The sequence below is a fragment of the Protopterus annectens genome, chromosome 8.part0, assembly GCF_019279795.1.
Source record: "Protopterus annectens isolate FY-2018-M chromosome 8.part0, PAN1.0, whole genome shotgun sequence".
Taxonomy (NCBI): domain Eukaryota; kingdom Metazoa; phylum Chordata; order Ceratodontiformes; family Protopteridae; genus Protopterus; species Protopterus annectens.
This window is the reverse complement of record NC_056741.1, coordinates 1,102,834,674-1,102,857,517: the sequence shown is the minus strand read 5'-3', so window position 1 is coordinate 1,102,857,517 and position 22,844 is coordinate 1,102,834,674. Positions and strand designations below refer to the sequence as shown.

Sequence of the window (22,844 nt, the reverse complement as noted above, 5' to 3'; positions counted from 1 at the left end):
TAATGTTATCCTATGTCCGGAGGAAGGTGTTAGGCCAAGGCTGGAAGTCTGAGATTCCTCCACACTCTATTCTATACTTTGTGTATAGTACAGAGAGAATGTTTTGTCCCATGTTTCTCTCTTTTTTTGTTCAATATACTTTAATGTTTTGCATTCTGACATATCACTCTTTTTCTTTTATTTCAGACCTTCCTTTCTACATGGAAGTCCAGGGGGTCTATATTACTTCAGTGAAAGATGTATTCAGTGAATACGTCTTCATCGCTCACCAACTGCCGAAGTTAACTGCAGCGAACAGCTGAATTTTTTTTTACTTACCCACCAAATGTATCGGACTACAAAAAACACCAAAGGGAATCCATCTAAGGGCGGGCTTTGCCCCCCCCCCACTCCCGAATGTGGGGGGATGTGCCCCCCCACACCCCCCAACTATATATACCAACTCTGAGATCACACTACAGTGGGGGAAAAGGGCAAAGTTGAGAGGATGGCCAAGTGTTTCTGAACCATGGGAAAAATTCTGCGGTTCGCTGAAGTTCATTTTGGAGGCTGGTGAGTGATGACATATTCATTGAGTACATCTTTCACTGAAGTAATATAGACTCATATCCAGTAAGCCCATAATTACTGTCCTTGGTCACAATTTATTGTCTTGTCACTTCAGAAATAACATTTTTCACTCTTCACTTACTGAGAGACATTTCATGTAACTTGTCATTTCCCATTGTTATATGCCAATAGGCAGCACTTATCTCTCCATATTTCTTTTCCTGTGGCTATTATTTTTTCAACCTTCTTTTTCTATGGACAGTTTATGTTACTGATTGTAGACATTTAGAAAGGTATTGCGACTGATGCTTTGTAAACCTGTATTTTAATCTGTTACTTCACTGTTTGCTTTTCTTACTACTTCCATTCTTACTATACTCTGCCCCTTCAAAAGTATTGCTTATAGCTACAGCAGTGTCACATTCATGCTACTGAAGTGCCATACTATATGCTGCAGTATTACTTATGCTTCATTGTTATCCATTTCCTACCGTGAGGTCTGGAGACTCAGAAGTTCTAGGGTGGTTTCAAGAACTGCTGCATGCAATAGTTTCAGCAAGGTCACGTAATTTCACAAGCCATCACAGAATACTTGGGGAGTCCCCTAGTGCTCATCACTTATACCAGAATTCTGTTACTTGTTTTTCATACTTCACCATACTCCACTAAGTACCATTGCTGCCACTTTATTGTTTTTATGTATTTTCTAGTATTCTTTGTATCTTTTTGTCCTTTACCCAATACTGTGAAGCTGAGGTGAGTTGCAAGATATAGCTTACTATGTTAAAATTGGGTGTAAGGTTTGTTGTCATTCCACTACCAATTGACATTCTTTTGTACAGTCACCAGTCGGTGACTACAGGAGTTCAGAAGATTGAGTCTACATTATCTCAGAGTTTTCTCCTTTCACTGAAGTGCAGAGGCTTTTGAGTTGTTCAGTATGACAAAGGGAGGATTAGTGATTTTTTTTATATTGAATGCGGTGGTGGTGCTGCGGTAGTGTTGTCGCTTCACAGTAAGACGTTGTCCTGTTAGATTCTCAGCTACATCGTCTTCTGTGTGGATACATGCGTGAATGGGCGTACCTTCATTGCAGGTTGTGCGTGAGGGCTGGCAACTTGGCACGTAAAAATCTACTGCCAATCATTAGCGGACCAGAGTTCCACTGTGGCGACCCCTAACCGGGAAAAGCCGAAAGACACAACAAGCTGTCAAAATTGAAGTGATATCATTATTTTCTGAATATAGGTACAAGTGTTGATTACAAAAGAGTTGATGTCTTTTCATGGAGTCATTAAAGTAAATCATTAAGGTATGACCAAGCACATGTTATCTTGCTAGTACATGGCTAATCATTATAAAATCAGAATTAGCTCATAATTATTTCATTAGGATGCTATATTGAAATAATTCAGTTTCAGAGTCTTTACAAACATTTTCAGTAAAGTTTCCTTGCATTTTTGTAACACTATAGGTATGATACGATTTGTACTACACTGTAGGTAGGATATAAAGCAAATATGAAAGAATGTATTCTGCTCCCTGTACAGTTCCTGTTGCTTGATTGATATTTGAACGTTTTTTTCATATGTAGGTGTTTGTCGGAGGAAGTCTTCTAAAGGATGGAAATGTGAAAGTTGTGGATGAGGACCCAAATTGTCAACCAGAACCCCTGGTGATAAAGGTGAAAATGAATTAGATTATACATGTACAAAAGCAAAATGCAGATAATAAACAGTTTCTGACTACAGATATTTTTCCAGTATACTTCCTAGTGAGATAAATAAATAGTTAATATGGTATTTGATGTGTTTCTTCTTTAAAACTGCTGTACAAGTTAGAAAACAACCCTTTTTGGTATGCATATTAACTAATCACATGTATGCATATACATTATGGGTCTATGTCAGATGAGTTGAGTTTTCAGAAACTTGAAATTCGTACTGTCAAGACCATATGATCGAGTTTCCGAAAACTCGAACATCAAAAAAACACAATACAACACAAACATCTATCTTTTTCTATGTTTTTACAAGGGGCAAGGCCTCCTACACCCTCCAAACCCCCTGCAAATTATATATACAAACTCTGAGATCGTACTACAGTGAGGAAAAGGGTAAATTTGCCAGTACGCACTGTACTGCAATCTCTATTCAAAAGCCTTGTATTTTCACAAACTCAATCATATGGTCTCAACCATATGAATTTTGAGTTTCTGAAAACTCCATGAACTGATAGGGACCCATGCATATATACATATATAAAGATATCTGCACATGGAAATGTCAAATAATGATCATATCAACTTGCTTTTTGTATGCAGTTTTTAGCAAATGCCCAAAATAAAGATTGCACTTATTTATTTGTTTATTTATTTAGTTGACATTTGTTAACTGGGAAAGTCCGACTGAGTATGGGCCCATTTTCAGCGGAGGCCCTGGGAGAAAATCTTAGCAGTACACATTAAACAGAATTAAAATAAATTGAAAAAGTAGTACAATTTGTGAATACAATAAAAGAAAATAAGCAAAATATAAGGCAAGCAATAAAGTTGACCATGCATTATATACAAGACAGAACAGGGCTCCTAATATGCACGTTACATAATGATGCATGAAAAATATATAACAGAATAAGTAATAGGCTGTAAAAGCCATATACTCTTTCTGGCAGGAGAACTAGGTAGTAACTTTCAGTCATAGATTCTGCGATAGAGAAAGGTTTGTGTAAGAATATAAAGAAAGGACATTAGAATGTTAAGGATTTAAAGTGAGGTGAGGCTAGAACGTAGGTAAAACAGGAAGATAAGTAGGACAGATCACGAGAAAGTTTATTAAGAGTCAGGAAGAAGGGAATAGAAAAGAGAACTAAGACGGCAGGGAGCAGGGGCAGACCCAGTTATGGGTTCGATGCTCTTTCAGCCTGGACTTGAAGGAATAGTAGTGGGTATAAGTCTGACTGCTTCTGGAATGCTATTCCATGATTTGGCAACACAGTGAGAGTACAGACTAACCCCGTTAGATCTTTGAGGTTTGTAACTAGATAACAGATACTTGTGAGAGGAACGTAGGTCATGAGATGGAGTATAGTGTTGGAGTAATGATGATGTAGTTTGTGAAAATGAGGAGTGGTACAGTAATTTGTGAGTTGATAGTTGATTAAAAGTGAGAACGTTGAGTAGTTTGAGCCAATTTAGGGAATTGAGAACAGAGCAATGGTAAGAGTAGTGGGCTTGTCCTGTGGCAAATTTCACTGTTTTATTATAACAATGACTAAGTTTTGCTTTGAGGAAAGAATGAAGATTGGTTAGAATAGGTGAAGCATATAGAAGGAGGGTAAGAGAGGTGGTGGCAAGGGTTACTCTTGTGGAGTTAGAGATGAATTTTTTAACACTATACATTGTGCCCAATTTTAGATTACTTTTTTATGTTGTTGCTGATATGTAGGTCAAACTAATAATTGTTAATAGTTACACCTAACAGTTTTGTATGTGAAACCACACCAACTGAGGTATTGTTCAGAGAAGTAATAGCAAAGTTAGAGGTATCTGGAAAAAATTGTTTTGGTAAAAATAGTTGAAGTATATATTTTTTTATGGGTTAAATAGTAAATGGTTGTTGGTAAGCCAAGATCAATGGAATTGAATGCTTATTGCATTAAACTCTATAGATGAGAGAGAGTCCTTGCAGAGCAGATTAATGTAGAGTCATCAGCATATTGAATTAGGGTGGCTTGTGTGCTGGCAGTATTAAGATGGTTAATAAAAATGTTGAAGAGAAGTGGACCTAGTATTGAGCATTGGGGTACCCCAGTGCTAACAGGTAGGTAAGGAGAGAAGTTAAAGTTCCATTTGACAGATTATCAACAACTGTATTAAGGTTGAATGCATGTGTGGTCTGAATTTTGTGATCGGGTAATTTGAGGAAGGCGAATGTTTGTGTGTTGAGGTACATGTGGTATTGGAGAGGGTGATTGTTTGTTGAAATGCTTGCTGTTTCATTCGTTTTGCTGTAGCAGTGATTTGTTATGGTAAGGAAATCTCTCTCTTTTTTTGAGTTGATACAACCATGGATATTATATTTCCATGTCTATGGGTGTGGGAGCTTGCTCCCCACATGGGGGATGCAGGGAACAAGGCCCCTGCATAAATGTTTTGGAGAGTTATTTATAGTGATGTTTTGTGAATTTGGCAATGTGACAATTTAGGGTTGTTATTATTTTGCTAGGGGGCTATATTTCAATGCTGTTAGTGCTTGAGTTATATATATATATATACATATATATATATATATATATATATATATATATATATATATGTTCTATATCTCGAAATACTGAAATCTCGACTTTCAGTATTTCAAGACCAGAATGGTGAAAGTGCATTTTTTCGACAGTGCACTTTGCAAATCTCAGTTTACTGAATGCAGAACAGGTTTAGTTCAGTGTGTTGTAGTATGGCAACCAGTGTTCATTTATGTCTGGGGGATTCAGGTAGATGTTGCATTTTTAAGGGTTTGGATAAAAGTTTTTGTGGTTTAGATGTTTGTGGGAAGTTTTAGGGGTAGGTAGGTGATGGTGTATGTGTGTAAGTGTTGTATGTGGTGATTTTTGTACATGTGTAATATGTGTGTGTGTTATTAGTGAGTGTAAATATGACTGTTTGCAATGGCAGTGTGTAGGGCAGGTAAGAGTAGATTTGTGTTACTTTGTTTTTTCAAGTTAGTGTGACCTCAGAGTTGGTATATATAAGTAGCAGGGGGGGGCAGAGCCCCCCACATGGGGGGTGCAGGGAGGCTTGCCTCCCCTGCATAAATGTCTGGTCATGTTAGTTTGTTGAGTTATGTAGTGTTTTTGTGTGTTCTGAAAACATGAAACTTATACAGCATGAAAGAAAAGCTATACATTAAATTCAATGAGAGGGTTTAAAGCACAAAACCAAAATACAACAAAATTTGTAAATTCTATAAGAAAAGAAATTAGAAAATGTGTTGAAGTTGTAAGAGGGATTTAACTGAATTAAGGACAATGGGGATATTCAGAAACATTTGCAACAGTGCAGATGTGGCCTGATACTACTTAAGTTAAGTGTTAGTACCGACATGGATCCAGCATTCCAAGAAGGGGTCTGCATAGTAAATTATAGCAGTCATGTTACAGCCAGCAGCCATCTTACTGAACAGTAACAATGTGGCTGGACTTGCAACCCTTCCTATAACCAGTCTAATGAGAATGGTTAGGAAGCATGCCTGAGGCTACCCGCTTTCACACTCATACAGCAAAGTACCTGATAGCACAGTTTGGGTACTGTGTGCATGCTGACCTCACTTCATTATAGAATTGGCGAGGAAAAGGGGAGATAGAAAAAGGCAGAAAATGAGGGTAAGCATAGAAAAGGTAACCTGAAGAAAAGCTAAGACTGGGGGAAGAGGAGAAAAAGCATAACTTTTGTTTTGGAGGGGGGTCAGATGCTTATTTCTTATTTTAATAGGAGTTGCAGGAAAACATGCAGAGACAGCTGTGCTATAAATAAAATTCTACTAAGCTTATGTTTGATAATGTTAGTACATATATGTGCAGGAATTGTACTGCTTGTAAATTTACAAATGGAGCTAGTTCCTTTACTCATCTTGATGCATTGAAAATCTATAATTTCATGTTTTATAGAGACTATGTTACTAGTAATCAAAATCAACAACCCTAAATCACCTTTTTCAACTACAGAAAATGATCCTCGTGGGTCAGCTCCAATAGTTTATTCAAGATTCTAAATTCAACTGTCACACTCAAAATTAACCCTTTCCTTCTTGTTCAAGACAGAACTTCAGCACAGTCAAAAATGTGTCATTTCCTGCCAAAGTTATTTAAAAATGCACGTTTTAAAAGGTTAATTAAACATATTAGTTGTTTATATGATTAAAATTTAATTAATTACTAACCTTAAGAATTCTTATGCTGCGGTGGTGGTGCTGCGGTAGCGTTGTCGCCTCACAGTAAGACATTGTCCTGTTCGATTCTCAGCTAAAGCGTTTTCTGTGTGGAAACATGCGTGAATGGGCGTACCTTTGTTGAAGGTTGTGCGTCAGGGCTGGCAACTTGCTACGTAAAAATCTACTGCCAATCATTAGCGAACCGGAGTTCCGCTGTGGCGACCCCTAACCGGGAAAAGCCGAAAGATACAACAACAACAACTAACCTTAAGAATTCTTCATAATAAAAACACTGTAAAATTCCTGAATAAATATAGTAATAATTAATTTGTAACCCCAAGAATTGTTGATTGAGTCCATTTAGTTTTTCTACAAATTCAGTATTTCTATCATCCTGTTTTTTTCTTGCATAAACATGGTGATAAATGTGGTTCTTTAATGGATGCTCCATTTTTTCCGCAATAAAAAGCTGGACACGTTAAACATGTTGCAATGTAAAACATCCCACTTGTGTTACAATTCTCTCTACCATTTGTTGAAATTAACCTTTGGTAATTCCCCACTGTTATGTCTTTGTCATGTAAAATAAATCTACACTGCTTACATCGCCCACATTTACTCATTTTTACATTCAGATTTCTTCATGTTTTTTCACTTCTCACACCATTTTTCAAAATGATTAAATATTTTAACCCTTTCTGTATACTACTGTGGGACTGAGACCCACTTTAGAAATCAGTCCCAACGTGCTAAAGACACCAAACCAGTTATTTTTCTAGATCTTTTTTATTTCATTAAAACCATGACCATATGTTAAGGCCATAGAACCAGTGTAATTCTTACCATCTGTGTTTGAATATTGTGCACTTTCAGGGTATTTTATTATAGGGGGAAATTTCTCTAATCTCTTTCTTGCACTTCTTCATATATTTCATTAAGCAAAGACGCAGTTTATTTCCTTTCTAGAAACACTTCCCTCAATTTCATTACATCTTTCAAAAAAACATAATAGCCTGAAACAAGTCTTGACATCCTCACTATTTGTCCTTTGATTAAGTTTGTTTTTGATATTTTGGATGATTGTTGTCATGGTATAAAAAACTATTTGAATATGTAGGTTTTCTATATATGTTGCTCTTGTACCTCCTTTTTGCTATGTTTTTACTAATAGTTATATCTATAAAACTAAGTTGTTCTATACCCACCTCCATAGTAAACTTAAAAAAAAGATGTTGATCCATGAATATATTCTAAAAACCTGTTCATTTCCTGCATTCCTCCTTTCCATATTATAAAAATATCATCCAGAAAATGGTAATGTTCAACTAAAAGTAAACTAAAACTAAACTCAACTGAAAAGTCGGCAAACAGTGAGGAAAATTATATTAGTGGTTTCCCACTGCCATAAAATTATATTAGCAAACATGGAGGCTACTGCCACTTCCATTGCTACACCCTTAGTCTGCTTGTAATACTTCCCTTCAAGTATACAAAATTGTTGGTACCATTTCCATACCACACAATAATATTGATGACATCCTGATTATATCCTTTGACACTCAAAAGGGCTTTGTTGAACCATTCTAGCCCTTCATTGTGTGGAATTGTAAGAAACAAATCTTTTACATCTATCACTACAAAAAGACTGCTTTCTAAATGCTCACTTTTCCCTATAACTTCTAAAAATGCCATGAATCTTTTAAGATATGTTTTTTTTCTTGAAAAATCTCCTTAATTTAATTTCTATAAACTTAGCTATGGGTTCAGTCAGAGAAACCCCTACTGCAACAATGGGTCTTAAAGGAGGTCAGTAATACTCTTATGAATCTTTGGAATACCAAAGACAGAATGTATAAAAGGCTTCTTTACACTTAAATATTCCACTGTCATTTTTGGGATGTTGTATTCATTTTTGATATCAGTTAACTACATGTTCCTTTTGCTGTTTACTTTGTTTTCAGATGCAGTACAGAAATACATAATGTAGTTGAGGTATTCTAACATTTTGACTGAATAAATTAAATTAAATTATCCATAATACCAACCCATCCCCTTTGACAGTCTTTATAATCCTCACATTCTTTTTTGTTTTTTAAGATGTCTAATAGTTTTTTTTCATCAATTGTCAAATTGTAAAAAGTTTTTTTTTCTGTGGCTACTGTGCCATTGTCTTTAACTTCAACATTTGACAGGGTCATATGCATAACACTGATCAATAAATTAGTACAACTAGGTACTGATGTAGTCTTGATAAGATGGATAGCTGCATGGCTTACAAATAGGACATGACAAGTATCGTACAGCAACTGGACAGGTGAAATCCTTGGTTACAGTCAGGGTGTCCCACAGGGCTCTGTCCTAGGCCCTTACTTGTTTAGATTGTATCTTTCAGACCTTACTTTTTCATCTGAGGTGTTCTACAGTCTATATGCAGATGACCTGAAATTGGGTAAACTGATTACATGTGTTACAGATAAGGCACGTCTGCAAAAGCAACTAAATTGACCATCTCAGCACAGGAGACTAATATACTGATAAATACATCAAAAACTAAGCATATGAGATTTGGTAGGCATAAATTGAAAGGTGAATATTTAATTCAGCACAGAGTGATTGAAACTGTAGACTCATTTAAGGACCTGGGTATATGGGTAGATTCAGCTATGAGTTTTTCTAATCATATCAACCAATTGATTAATGATATTTATAGAACTATAAGTTGTATAAAAAGATTTAGAAAGTCTAGGAAATCAAAAATAATCAAGTCATTGTTTGTTAGTTACATTAGACCCAAACATGAGTATGGAATAACAATATGGAAACCCTATAAGAAAACAAGCATGAGTAAAGTGGAAAGAGTACAATAGAAATATACTAAGGGTATCCATGGATGTGAAAATTTAAGTTATTATGAAAGACTAAAATGTCTGACCTTGTACAGTGTCTCTTACAGATATCTTATTCAGGTATATAGAGCATTTAGTAACAACTACCTCTGGGAATGTTTGGGGTTATCAAAAAGTACTAGAGAATCATCAGATAACCTATGTAGAGGATTCTATAGGAATGAGAAGTGCACTAATTCGGTCTCTGACCGAGTAGCTGATGCATAGAATAGACTACTAAATTACATTAAAGCAAGTACTAGTTTAGACATTTTAAGAGTAGCCTGGATACTTATTATGGGAACAAGTGTTTTGGTATATTGGCAAGCTAGAAGGACATTAATGCCCGTGTTTGAAATATTTGTATGTATGTATTTATGTATGTATGTATTGTCTTACATCATTGTCACATAATTTTTTCAGAGTTCAACTGGTGAAGCTAAAGGTAGATTAAATGTACTATTTTTATGTAACCCTAAACATGTGCTGTTCAATGTTTTTTCGTCCCTAAATAACAATTTAAAGTTGTTATTTCTAGAAAAAAATTAGCTCCATCAAGATATCTAACAGAAAAAAGTTTTTTTCAATAGAACAAAGTTGAACCCCTTGGAAAACAGTTCACCCTAGACAGGGGTAATGTGCAGGTCACTATAATTGTAAATTTTGAACCCCATGAATTCATAAATATTGACAGTATCTGTTTTTTCAGCAACCCAGTTTAATTCCACTTCTTCCTTTCCCTCTCCATTTGTATTGGGATTTGCAATACCTGTTCATAGAGTAATAATGCCTCTGGGCCCTGTTCGTATCCATGCGTTGAAAGTTCTTCTTCTCCATTATTTGGGATGACCACCTCACTGGTAGTTGTTTCTCTAAAAAAAACTTTGTTCTCCAATCTTCCATTTTGTCCCTCTGAACATTTACCACTTGTGGTGTAATTCATACCCTCTTCGCAATCATTTTTGTGTTTTCTTCTAGGGAGGGGGCATGCTCCTTTTTTATTCCATTTTGTCACAGTTCTATTTATTCCCCTTTTTTCTTTTTCATAAGTTTAATTAACCTTTTAACACACTGTTCACTGTTTTTATATAAATGTGACAGGAAATTACATATTTTTGATTCTGATAAGTTCCAGCTTGAACAAGGAATAAAAGTGCTTGATCTTGAGTGTGAGTGTTGGCTTTGGAACCTTGAATAAAGCATTGGAGCTGACCCACATGGTGCATTTTCTGTAGTGGAAATGTGATCTTATTTTTTTAAGACTGTGCTACTAGAAATATAGTGTATGTGATTATGTGCACTCCACTTTGACATTTTTGTCAAAAAATGAACCAACAGTTCAAAGAGCACATACTTGGATATATTAATTATGAGAAAAAATAAATATTTCCAATGTACTGTCTAGATATGCAAAAGCCACCAATTCAGGACACATTTTAAAGTTTTTGCTTTACAGGTTGCATTTAAAAGTATATGAGGTGATGACATCATTAATTATACAGAATCTGTAGAATGCACATGAACTAAATGTAGTTACTAGCCCAGGTTTGAATGATAGCTACTTTAAAACTGATTTTAAAATCTATGAAGTTGAAGCACTGAAACTCATTTATTTATTTACTTATTTACTTATTGTCTTGTGAATATGAGGCTTATTTAAGAACACTGTAGTAGATATTTAATAAAATTGTCTTCCCTGTGATGATTGGAGCACTTTGCTGCATTTTGGACTATTGTTGCTGCACCTGTCTCTATTCAGGAAAAGCCTGTGTCTTTCTTGGTTTTAATTGGTCACAGATGCTTCTTTAATTAGACACAACATAATATTTTGAAAATTGTTTGAACATAAATGCTTATGACTATACCTGTTAGAGAAGAATCATCTCTCTAAGGCTTTGATAATCACAATTTATCTTTGGTTTAAATATATTGAATATATTGAAGAATGCAAAACAGCATTTGGAATTTTACAAATGTTGCTGTTAGAGTTAATGAAATGTAGAAACTAATGCACTATGAGGTTATAATTGGGTCTCCGATCATAACTGTGTTATATATTCAAGACAAGGATGCCAAGAAATTCGCTTTAGAGTCGACTCTTGGCATTCATGTCAAGAGCACGTCATAATTGGTTAAGATTGGTGAGACCCGATTATAACTCTTTGGAGTGCATGGCATTTTAAGTACACTGTGTACTACCAGATACAAAAAAATGCAAACTGTTTTACTAGCTTCTAAAGCTAGTAAAGCATTTACTGAGTACTGTGTCATGGACAGCAAGTAAGTATTATTAGAAAAAAAAAGTCAGGGACAGTTTTTAAATTCTGTTCATAGTTAACTAAATTACTGACTGACATCTGTAAACTTCTGCAAAGAGAATAAAAATTTTAACCAAGTATTTCAGGAACTGTCAAGAATTGTGTAACATCTCTTCTGTGAGACCAGACTATAACAGTGCTTAGGAAGTGTGTAACAAGTGTTGCACACCTCAGGAACCGTTGTTATGGATGGGTTTCACACTACAATAGCGTGTAATATGTTTATAATTTTTCTGATATTGGAGCATAATCACAGCGCTCCATGCACTACAAGTGGGTTATATTCTGACCTGTATAAATAATCAATCCAGCCAGAGACTGAAGGGACTGAAGGAAGCTGAGCTGTTTCAATATCTGTAGGGAACAGCCATTACTATTGAAATGAACTGTTAAACTTAGTAAGTTACCCTTTCACTGAATGAAGCACCTCTATTAAAAAAAGAAAAAGAGACGGTGCTTGTAGTAAAGTAATTTTGATTAACTAAAAAATTTTGTTTGAGTGCATTTTATTTAGAAGCCTAAAGGCCTGAGTATGTGAACAGAGTTAATACCACTGGGCTTCCTTTATGTTTGGGCAATATATGACTGCTCAAAGAAGCACTGCTTAGTCTCAGCAAATCAAAAAAAAAAAAAACAACTCCCTAAAAGGCATCTAAATAAGCATTTTTACAGGGGCAAGTCCTTCCAGACTTCATATACTCCAAGGTCACATATCAGTAGAGAAAGACAAGTCTCATCATTCAAGAGCACAGCAATCTCATACAAGCCGTAATCCTGCACACTATAAGTATCCATTTTGCAACGTTTGCTATTTGTGTTCAGACAATTACATCCAGACCAACTAGCCTGCTATCACGTATAGGGAAGCCTTCCCTGACACAAGTTGTCAAATGTCAGAATATATATACATATAATTAGAGAGACAATCTAGGAAATAACTGGGAATGTTGGGTGGTGTGCAGTCTTATCACAGAGAAGGAATCCCAAAAATTAGAGATATTATATCTGCAGCTGATAGGTGGCTACATTTTCAGTAATGCACATGTGCAGTGTTTGCAGCAGGGTTAGCTAAGAACACAGTTGGTTAACCAAGACAGGTTTGCTTTGAAATACAGGAGATATGCACATCACTGTACTAAAAGAAGCCAACAAAGAGGGTGGGGTTGTCCCAGAACAATTGCTGCTGCTGTGGTTAAGTATTATTTTACAGACAAGCATAGAATGCTTTCTTGCATCTAGTTTTCTATTTGAATGTAGGGAAATGCATTTGTGTGGTTAAGGTTTCATAGATCAAAGGTTCATTTCTGACCTCATGCCACTGTGCAGAATTTGCATGTTCTCCCCAAGCTTGTTTGGGTTTTTTCCAGGTAGTCCAGGTTTCTTATGTGTGTATATCAGTTATGTTTGCCCTTGTGGCATGGCATGTGGTTAACAAAAGTATGAAAAATATAATTTCAGTTATTCAACTATGAAGAGTCTTCAGATGAGGTACAAATGTAGCACAGCATATGTGTGTCTCAGAAACAGTTCAGTCAAGGATGCCATACTAGAGCCGTGACTGGAAAAGAATGGGCACTTCAGGTGTAAGATGTGTTATGTACCACTTAATCAGCTGGTGGTGTTGTGCCAAAAGAAATGCATTTTCACAACAGAAAAGTCTTGCAACATTTGGGTTATTTCACAGATTTCCATTTTCTTATTAGGGGAAATGCTTTAAAATCAAGCACTAACAAACTTGTAAAAAATAACTGCAAAAAATGCTGAAAATGACCACAGGTGGCAAGACAAATCCAAGGAACAAAATATAATCCACAGAGACAAGTTTTAATTCATAAAAGTGTAAGCGCTTTTGTCTTGCTTCTATGAGCAAGACTTCATCAGACAAACAGAACTAATGCAAAATGCAGCTATTTAAAGTGTCACATGCTGAACATCAATTAGCTTCTAAAAGCAAAAGTTACAAATATTTAAAAATATTTCAATATAAGTACAAATACTAAATGAATAAGCATGAATAAATAAGCAAGCATGAATAAAACTGACCAAGAATAAACATGCACACTGAGGATGACCTGATTTTAAAAATATTATAAAAAAACTTTGTTTAAAAACTGTGCTAAATAATTACTTGATGTGTAAAATGAGCAATTCATTTAAGAGAACTACCCACTAGTAAAATCATGTATCCACTAATTTTATTTATTTATTTTTTTTTATTTTATTTATCATTTGTTGACCGGCAAAGTCCGACTAGGTTCCACAGAGCCTGTTTTCAGTGAAGGCCCGGGGAGAAATGCTCCAGATTTTACCGATATTACCCAGCCTGTCAGTTAACTAATATAATACAAAAAATATAAAGAGTATAAAAAATACAAAAGTAATTCTACTAAGGTCCAGTGATGTAAACAAACAGCTAATGTACAGAAGAAATAATCAATTACCTCTGCAGACTTCAGTTTTATATATTTTGTTCCTTGGATTTGTCTTGCCACCTGTGGTCGTTTTTCAGCATTTTTTTAAAATCAACACATTAACATGGATGGCCAGACTAGGAAACAGCCTTAAAAATCTTTGAGGGAATGGGACACTACTTCAAAGACCTGTAATATCAGGTGGCTAATTGATAAAGTACTACTTTATTAGACATGAGTCCGGCTTTCCTGCATTTTTGAAATTCCATATATAGTTATACATGAATAAGTAAATTATGTCTGTGTAAAAACAGAGTAACTGAAAATTAAATATTCCGCTAAAGTACATTTCCTGTACCAAATCCAAGTAAATCTGTGAGAACTCAGCAAAATGTGTCGGTTCAAGGGCTGTTGAGAATACCATTTGTTGTAACTGTTCATACATAAATGATTTAGACAGCTAGCATATATAGTGGATAAGGGGTCTATATTAGAACACCGAACATTCAAAATGTCGAGTGTTCTAATATCGAACCCTATGAATCGAAAATTTAAAACATTGAACATTCAGAACAGCAATTTTTTTCCTAGGGAAAGAATTTGCTGTTCCAAAACACATACACACAACACAAGCACACCAAACAAACAGCAATCCACACACATACAGCTAAACTCTTACACCTAACCCTACACTAAACTATACATACACCACTAACTATCCACTTACCTTAACCCAAACCCTATCCCTAAGTTCCATCACTATCACACAGTCACCTCACCCACACCCTAACCCTAACTCACCTACCCCACCCTAACAGTCACGTCCACACAATCGCACACTTACCTGACCCACGCCCTAACCCTAACTCACCTAACCCGCCCTAACCCTCACGTCCACACAATTGCACACTTACCTGACCCACGCCCTAACCCTAACTCACCTAACCCGCCCTAACCCTCACATCCACACAATCGCACACTTACCAGAACCCGACCCGTAACTTTCCACCACAGCGTTGAAAATACCGAAGCAACAGAAACGGACAACCAAATTCTTTCTGTAGGAAAAAATTCTGTTTTCTGTTTCTTCGATATTTTCAGCGTTCACTGAAAATGGGTCAGTATTAGAACACTCGAAATTTTGAACGTTCGGTGTTCTAATATAGACCCGTGGATAAGTGATAACTTTCTGGCTACTAAGTTTGAACGTCTGCAAATTCTAACTAAACAATGTCTGCAGTTTGTTACAATGACCACTTAACTATTAGTCGTGTTTGGTAAAACAGTAATATGCTTGTAGGTTTTACTGTATTATGTTATTTCATTTTTCATTTCAACAGGGTACAAGAGTAGAAGGTGGACCACAAATGATTCAGCTGAGTTTAGATGGAAACCGGTTGTACTGCTCAACTTCCCTATTCAGCCCATGGGACAACCAGTTCTACCCATGCATGGTCAAGTAAGATATTGCTGACAACAACAATCACACAAACTTTTATTCACTGTACTAAAATGATTGTTTGGAGAGAGCATTATGTGCATTATGTATATAACATATATAGTTTTCATTTGTTGTCTATTTCATGTATATTTCTTCTAAATGGAGAGACCATTGTTTACGTAACAGCCTAGACAATATGAACAATCTAGTTACCAGAACATGAATACTAGTCATTTGGTGTAATATTTATAAAAGGCTTTCTACTGGAGTAGAGTACAATGCTCCAGTCTAAGCTGAAAACTGACTTAGAATGGGACTCCTGCATTTTATGAATAGCTCCTGTGTACTGCCATGTGACAGCTGTGTCCCAGCTCCACTGACTGGGCTGAAGTCATGCAGATAAGCACAAATTCTATTAATATGAGTGTCTCTTGATCTTTAAAGTCAACTAGCAGCAGTAGATGCATCCAGTTCACATTGATCAAGCAGAAATCCCCATGCATTTAGCATTAAATTATCATTGCTTATTGGCAGTAGAATGCAATAGGCCTATCTAGTCTACCCTTTTAAGTGCTTTAGCGTTTTACCCCCCCTCCCAACTTTTGCTTCCTATTTATATTTTTCCCAACTATGCTATGCCTTCTCAAATGCCTATGTGGAGTCCCTCTATACCACCCAGTCTGGTAATCTATTACATGGTTCTATGATCTTTTCTGTGAAAAAGTACTTGTAGAGATCCACAACCTGTTGTCTGTGTCCTTTCTGATCAGAATGAGCCATTAATTTCTGCCTGACATGATCTTGAGCAACAATAACATGTCTCCTCTCCTCTGTTTGTTGTGTTCCTAGTGAGAGGAACTTTAGCTCCTCTGTCCTTTGGTCTCATCCTTCCCCTCCATTCCATCAATCATTCTGGTAGTTTTCGTCTGGATTTCTCCAGCAGCCTTGTATCCTTTTCATTGTATGGCCTCCAGAATTGCACAGTGCAGTCTGAATAAAGTTCTGAATGGAAGCATTATCTTTTTCCTTCTAGAATCTATCCACCTGAGGATACAACCCAACATTTTATTTGCTGCTGCCACTGCCTTCTCTCTTTGATTAGAGGTTCAATAATTAGTACTAGGCTAATTGCCCTAGTGGGCCAAATGGGATACTTAGCTAGGCCTAGCCAATTATCCCATTTGGAAATCAAACTCTGCACTTTCTGTCTGTAAGCTGAATCCAACCCTCTGGTTCTCTCTCTGGTCCAAGCCTGGTGTGATGAGTATGCCAAATCCTTTTCCCACTCTTTTGCTATCAGTTCCATTTTCCCCAGCTGATATTTCCCACCATGGATGTTGTAACCTAAGTGCACAAATCTACACTTGTTTGAAGTGAATACCAGCTACTGTCCTCCGCCTACACAGTTTAGTCTTTCCAAATCCTTCTTTGGACTCTCCCATCATCCTCCATTGTTGCACCTATCTTTGTGTTATCAACAAAGAGGTTAACCTTGTTCTCGGTTTCTCATACATGTTTGAGATAGACATACTAAAGAATATAGGGCCGAGAACATACCCCTATAGTACTGAACCAGTCACTTTCCTAATTCCTGGCATTGTGTCTCTCATGACAACCATCCAATCAGGCAGATGTCCTTTCTCTACTTCCCAGCCCTTCTAGTTTTCCTATTAGACTCCTGTGTGAAAATGAATCAAAAACTTTACTGAAATCCACATAGTCTATGTCTACTGGTAATCTAAAAGCAAAATTTAGAAGAATCAAAATGGGGAGAACCAAATAAAATGACCAGAAAACTGCTGAAAAAGGAGACCATACCTGACTGAGCACTTTCATTCATTAACTAAACAAAGACTTATTCAGAATCACATACATACATACGTCCTGCAATCTAAAGAAAAAAAAAATCACATGACCATAGTCAGCAACACCACCTGCCATCAGACATAATGAAATATATTATAATAAATATAACTTTAATAACATCAAATTATATTAGTCTTAACAATATTAAAAGTTATTTGCAAGCACCTAAAATAGTGTATGTATAAAACCTATGTAAAATTGAAATTTTAAATCAATAATGCAGTTGTTATATTTGCCTATTTTAGTCTGTGCTGGTTTTACCTTTTATCAGTGGCTAAAGTCTATGAATGGCGTTCCTGTTAGTATATTATTTACTGTATCACATGTTTGTGAATGTCTGACTTTGTGCTACACTGTTATTGCAGCATTATGCCATCTACTTGTGTACTCTAATGTGATTTGCATCAGTGCTGCTTATGGGCTGTGGCTCCACAATTCAGGGTTCCGTGTTAGTCTTTGGTTACTCTGTGGAGTTTTTATGTTTTCCCCTATATGTGTGTTGTATCTACTGGCACTATGGTTTCCTCCTATCCTCCTACCCCCCAACAAAAAAGCATGTTGGTAGATTGGCTGTTACAAAAGTAAACTACATTGCATTACCCACACCATCTGGCCTGGGTCATGGCTGAAGAGGGTCCATGATGACCAATTCACTGACGAGATAACAGATGAATAAATTAAAAATATATTTATATTTGGTGCTTTTCTCCCCAGGCCTGTTCTGAAGATGGGCTCCTGGCCCAGTCTGACATTCACGGTAAACAAATGTAAAACAAAAATAATAATAAATAAATATGATCCTACAACATTTACACCCAATTACATGGGAAAGTACCAATGTTATCACCTTTTCTCATAACCATCAGCTTTTCTAATAAATCATTAAAGGTCTTACATCATTTGACTTGCAACCATTTGTAACACAATTAGCTTATTTATTTGATAAGGATATTTGAATGCAGATGTTTGTGTCATCAATTGTTTCAGAATCAGACAGCATCTTGCTTTTTAAGCTCGTCAGAAAAACATCATATATTCCCAAGTTCAAAAGCTGTGCCGGTAATACATGCCACAAAGATAGTAGCATTCAGAAGTGGTCCTGCCCATGAACTGAAGTAAATGGAAAACTTAAATGTCATTTAGAACAAACAGATCTGACATAATGGTGGATATTTCAGTTCTGTTTGTAAAGCAAGCCACGATCTGTAATTGTATTGATCCACAACATAATATTGCTTAATTGCCGCCTTCTATTTTGTATATTGTGATTTATTTTCTTTACACTGTGTTTTACTTGTATTCTTTTTTAACTGCATATTTAAACTAGGAAAGAGACCACAGTTGTGTCTCTGGAGTCACACAAAAATTAAAATTTTCCCACTATCCTACCCTGGTGCTGTTGTGTTTTTAAACTTAACTGTCTTTCTAGTTGCTGTCCCTTATGTTAATTTGACCACATATCTCCTTCCCACTCCTCTTTCATTGGCTATTATGATTAAGCACAAAATTATCATTTTGTGAAATCACTGTCCTTCAGTTATTTAAATGTATTGCCCATCCCACTGTATTTCATAGAACCAGACTTTAAATAAGTAATTGCTATGTAAATTGTTAATCGCTATGTAATCCAATGTAACTACTGCTTATTTTAACTGTGGAGCTTTTCTCCTCGGGCCCCCGCTGAAAATGGACCTACGTCCAGTCGAACAATCCCGGTCAACAAATATAAATAAATAAAATAAATAAAGTGCCCATCCTCTTCCAGTCTATGTTGGTCTTTTAAAATTAGTGGCTCTCCACTTAGATAGCTAAAGCTTAAGTTACCCCCTCTTTCATATCTAACTGCTTAGTGCATACTGCAGCTTTTAGGATATTAGCACATTTTTCCATTTTTACCTTTAAAATCTGCAGCATCTAACACAAGACCACCAATTATTGGAGAAGCCTACATTTTGCCTCTCAATAGTCATCTTGGGATTAGTGCTCCTGTTTTGCTCCTGTTGAGGGAAGGAGCACAGGGACATTATTTCCTGGAGACTGCTGATTACTGGTAAACCTATTAACTACTTTATAGGTGACAGATTAGAATCTGTGCTTATATTCTGTTCCTGGTGAGAGAAGGAGCAGAGTGGATTGATTCCTGACTGTTTCTGGTTGGGAAGTGAGTGTCTGTTCTTGACCTTCCTGCTTGGTCTGCTTGCTATTCATTGCTCTACAAGGAAAAGGCTACAACAAGCTTACAGACCCTTGCATCATCTGGGACATGACTGTGGATATATGGTTTGATTCCTTCCATGGGATCATATGTAAATACTAGGCTAGCTGCCCTTGCTGGCCATGTTAAGCCTAGCCAATTTCCCTTTTTATGCACAAATTAACCTATCCTATTTGGTTAGACTGGCCTATGGTTTATCGCTCTGTCTGTCTCTCTGTAACTATATTGCACAAGTAAATAAGATACCCTCCACCTACAACAACACCTAACTAACAAACACACTTTCTACTACTTTTCTGCAGGAGGGCAAGCCCCCCTGCAGCCCCCATACCCCCATAAATTAAATATAACAATTCCAAGATCACACTACAGTGGAAAAAAGGTAATTTGCTACACTAGAAAATTAACTTTTTTCCACTGTAGTGCGATCTTGGAGTTAGTATATTTCATTTATGGGGGTGTGGGGGTGCAGAAACATAGTAGAAAGTGTGTTTGTTAGCTAGGTGTTGTTGAAGGTGGATAGGATGTTATTTACATATGCACTGTAGTTTTCAATATTACGAAGCACACTTTCAATGTTCCGAGTTTTCAATGTTTTGGGTTTTCAGTGTTTTGGGATTTAGATGTTTTGGTCTCGATGTTATGAAATTCAACTTTATGAAATTCAATGTTATGACGTAGACCCACATACATACACACACACACACACACACACATATATATATATATATATATATATATATATATATATATATATATATACAGCTCCCTATCACATTGTTGAAAGTTCAAATCTCCAAAGACGATATGGCTGAGACCATATCTCTGAAGATTCAAATTGCCAACAATTGTGTGTTGGGATCGCTGTACAGTGCGGAACCCGTGATTTGCCGTGTTCTTCACTGTAGTGCGATCGAGGAGTTGGCATATTTAAGTTGTAGAGGGTATGGGGGGCTTGCCCCCCCCATTCAAAAACATACAGGTAAGTTGTCCTGTGTTTTTATCACTTTTTCGGCAATTCAAATATTTGGCGATATGGTCTTGGCCATATCGTTTTTGAGAGATTTGAACTGTCGCCGAAGTGATAGTGATACACACACACACACACACACATGCATATATATATATATATATATATATATATATATATATATATATATATATATATACATACACACACACACACACACACACACACACACACACACACACACACACACACACACACACACACACACACACACACACCACCACCACAACAGCAGTCAGAATGTCTTGCATTTAAATTCCACATGTGGAATGTGGAAAAGGAGTAAGCAACAGGTGTGTCAACACATGCAAGGATGCAGAGAACATTCTTAAAATGAATGCCTTTAAAGGATCTGTCTCTGATTTTCTTTAAACTTTTTTCGATTTAAATGTGAAAAGCTTTTAAAAGGTGAAAATTTGATTTTTTTTAATGAAAACCCAATCCAGAAGGCTGTACCTCCTTACGGTTTGCACTCAGGGTGGACTGCATCCTCTGCCCCCACATTAGTATGCCTCTGCCACTTAAACAGCAAAATATACTGCAGTTATTAAATGGACTTTTTTCCAAATAACTTAAAAGAGCTTACCAAAACTCAACATTAAAAAGGAGGCAGAAATGTCTGGTTATGTATCTTCTGTTTGAAGTGTTGCAAATAAGAATATAGTATATGGAATTTTCACAACAATAAAAAATAAAAATTTTTCTTAACAAAACTATGAAAGGCTGCAAAAATCCATGTAATGCTACTGCTGCCAGATCAAAAACAGGATTTCATTTTTTAAATACTGAAGTATATTAGACCACTGGTAGCACAAAAGGGTTAACGTTTATATGCAACTACAGCTGGTAAGCAATTACCAACAAGGTTACTTAATGCTGACTTGCTGTCATCTTTTAAAAATGTTCTATGGTTGTTGCAATATCTGGCTTTATCTACTTCTGGAATGTTTGTATTGTGTTGTACATGTACATAACTTGTTCACATGAAAATAAGCAACTGTAGCTTAATGTATATCAGTATAAATAAATAAAATTAAATGAGAAAATAAATCTATCACAATACCCTGCTGAAAAGAATCATGAAAAGTACAGGGTAGGTACTGTACTGGACATTAAGCACATTCAAAGTAAGAGTTAATAATGTCATTCTCTTACTGCTTTTCAAACTAATGATCAAATAAATCTTACTTGTGGATTCATAGGGACTATGAACATTTTCCAGATGACGCTGTAGTTGGAATGGTGTGTTGAACTGTCTGTAGCAGTGCTGGCATATTGTGTGCCCATCCACTTCTCCATTTTGTTGTTCAAGCTCAACATGGTGCTTCATATGATTCATCAGCCTGCTTCTGATCTTGGGATTGGTGCTACTGTTTTGCTTCTTGTGAGAGACGATGCAAAGGAGTATTGTAGCCCAGCAGACTGAAGCTGTGGTGAGTCTGGCACTAGTAGTATCCAGGCAGTAGCCATTCATGCAGCTCCCCTCTTTTCATCATTCTTGACAAGCTAATTCTTTGCTTTCAGTAAGTACTGCTTGATTTGTTTCTAACTTCAGAATATCTGCCTAAATACTTCATCTATAAATCATCATGCTCTACTTATTAGTTTCCCCTCAAGTGTTTGGCAGTGCTCTGTATAGCCACAGACACATTGAGTTGACATTTTTTTCTGTAAAAGCACCATTGAAATTTCACCAGTACCTAGCTGCACACAGGGCAACTAGTTTGCAGTGACAAGCACTGCCCCCAGAGTTACAAACTGGATACTCTGGACATTAGACAGTTAGATTGAGAATATAAAGTAAGCAATAAAAAAGGGTCTGTTACCATAGATACGAACTTTCCCACTATCTTCATTACCATCTTGGTGGATATGGGCATACTGAGGCAATGTATAAATTACATTGCCTCATGTTTACTGACAACCAGTTAATTTTCAAAAAAACTGATATGGTATGTGAGAGATGTATTTATACAATGTCACTGGAGGCAAAGCTCTCATGTAAAAGCACTGCTAATGTCAGTAAGGTTGTCAATAGTGCACATCCTGCACCCATCACACACAATTTAAAGTGGGCATAGAGACCCACATATGCTGAGGCACTTAAATATAACCTTCCTAAAATACCTCCTAAATGAAGTACTCATAACAAACACTCTCAGCAGCCCTGAATGCACTCTTTCAAAACAACAACCACATCAA

At 36.3% G+C, this 22,844-nt stretch overlaps 1 protein-coding gene across 2 annotated transcripts in view; it reads left to right on the top strand.

Moving 5' to 3' along the window:
- Nucleotides 1-22,844, top strand: part of SELENBP1 (selenium binding protein 1) — a 376,594-nt gene that overhangs the window by 321,881 nt on the left and 31,869 nt on the right. For both annotated transcript variants that reach the window (XM_044080630.1, XM_044080631.1), the window contains exons 11-12: nucleotides 2,144-2,233; nucleotides 15,431-15,549. In XM_044080630.1, coding sequence (XP_043936565.1) covers nucleotides 2,144-2,233; nucleotides 15,431-15,549 — 209 coding nt within the window. The remainder of the gene's footprint in view (nucleotides 1-2,143; nucleotides 2,234-15,430; nucleotides 15,550-22,844) is intronic.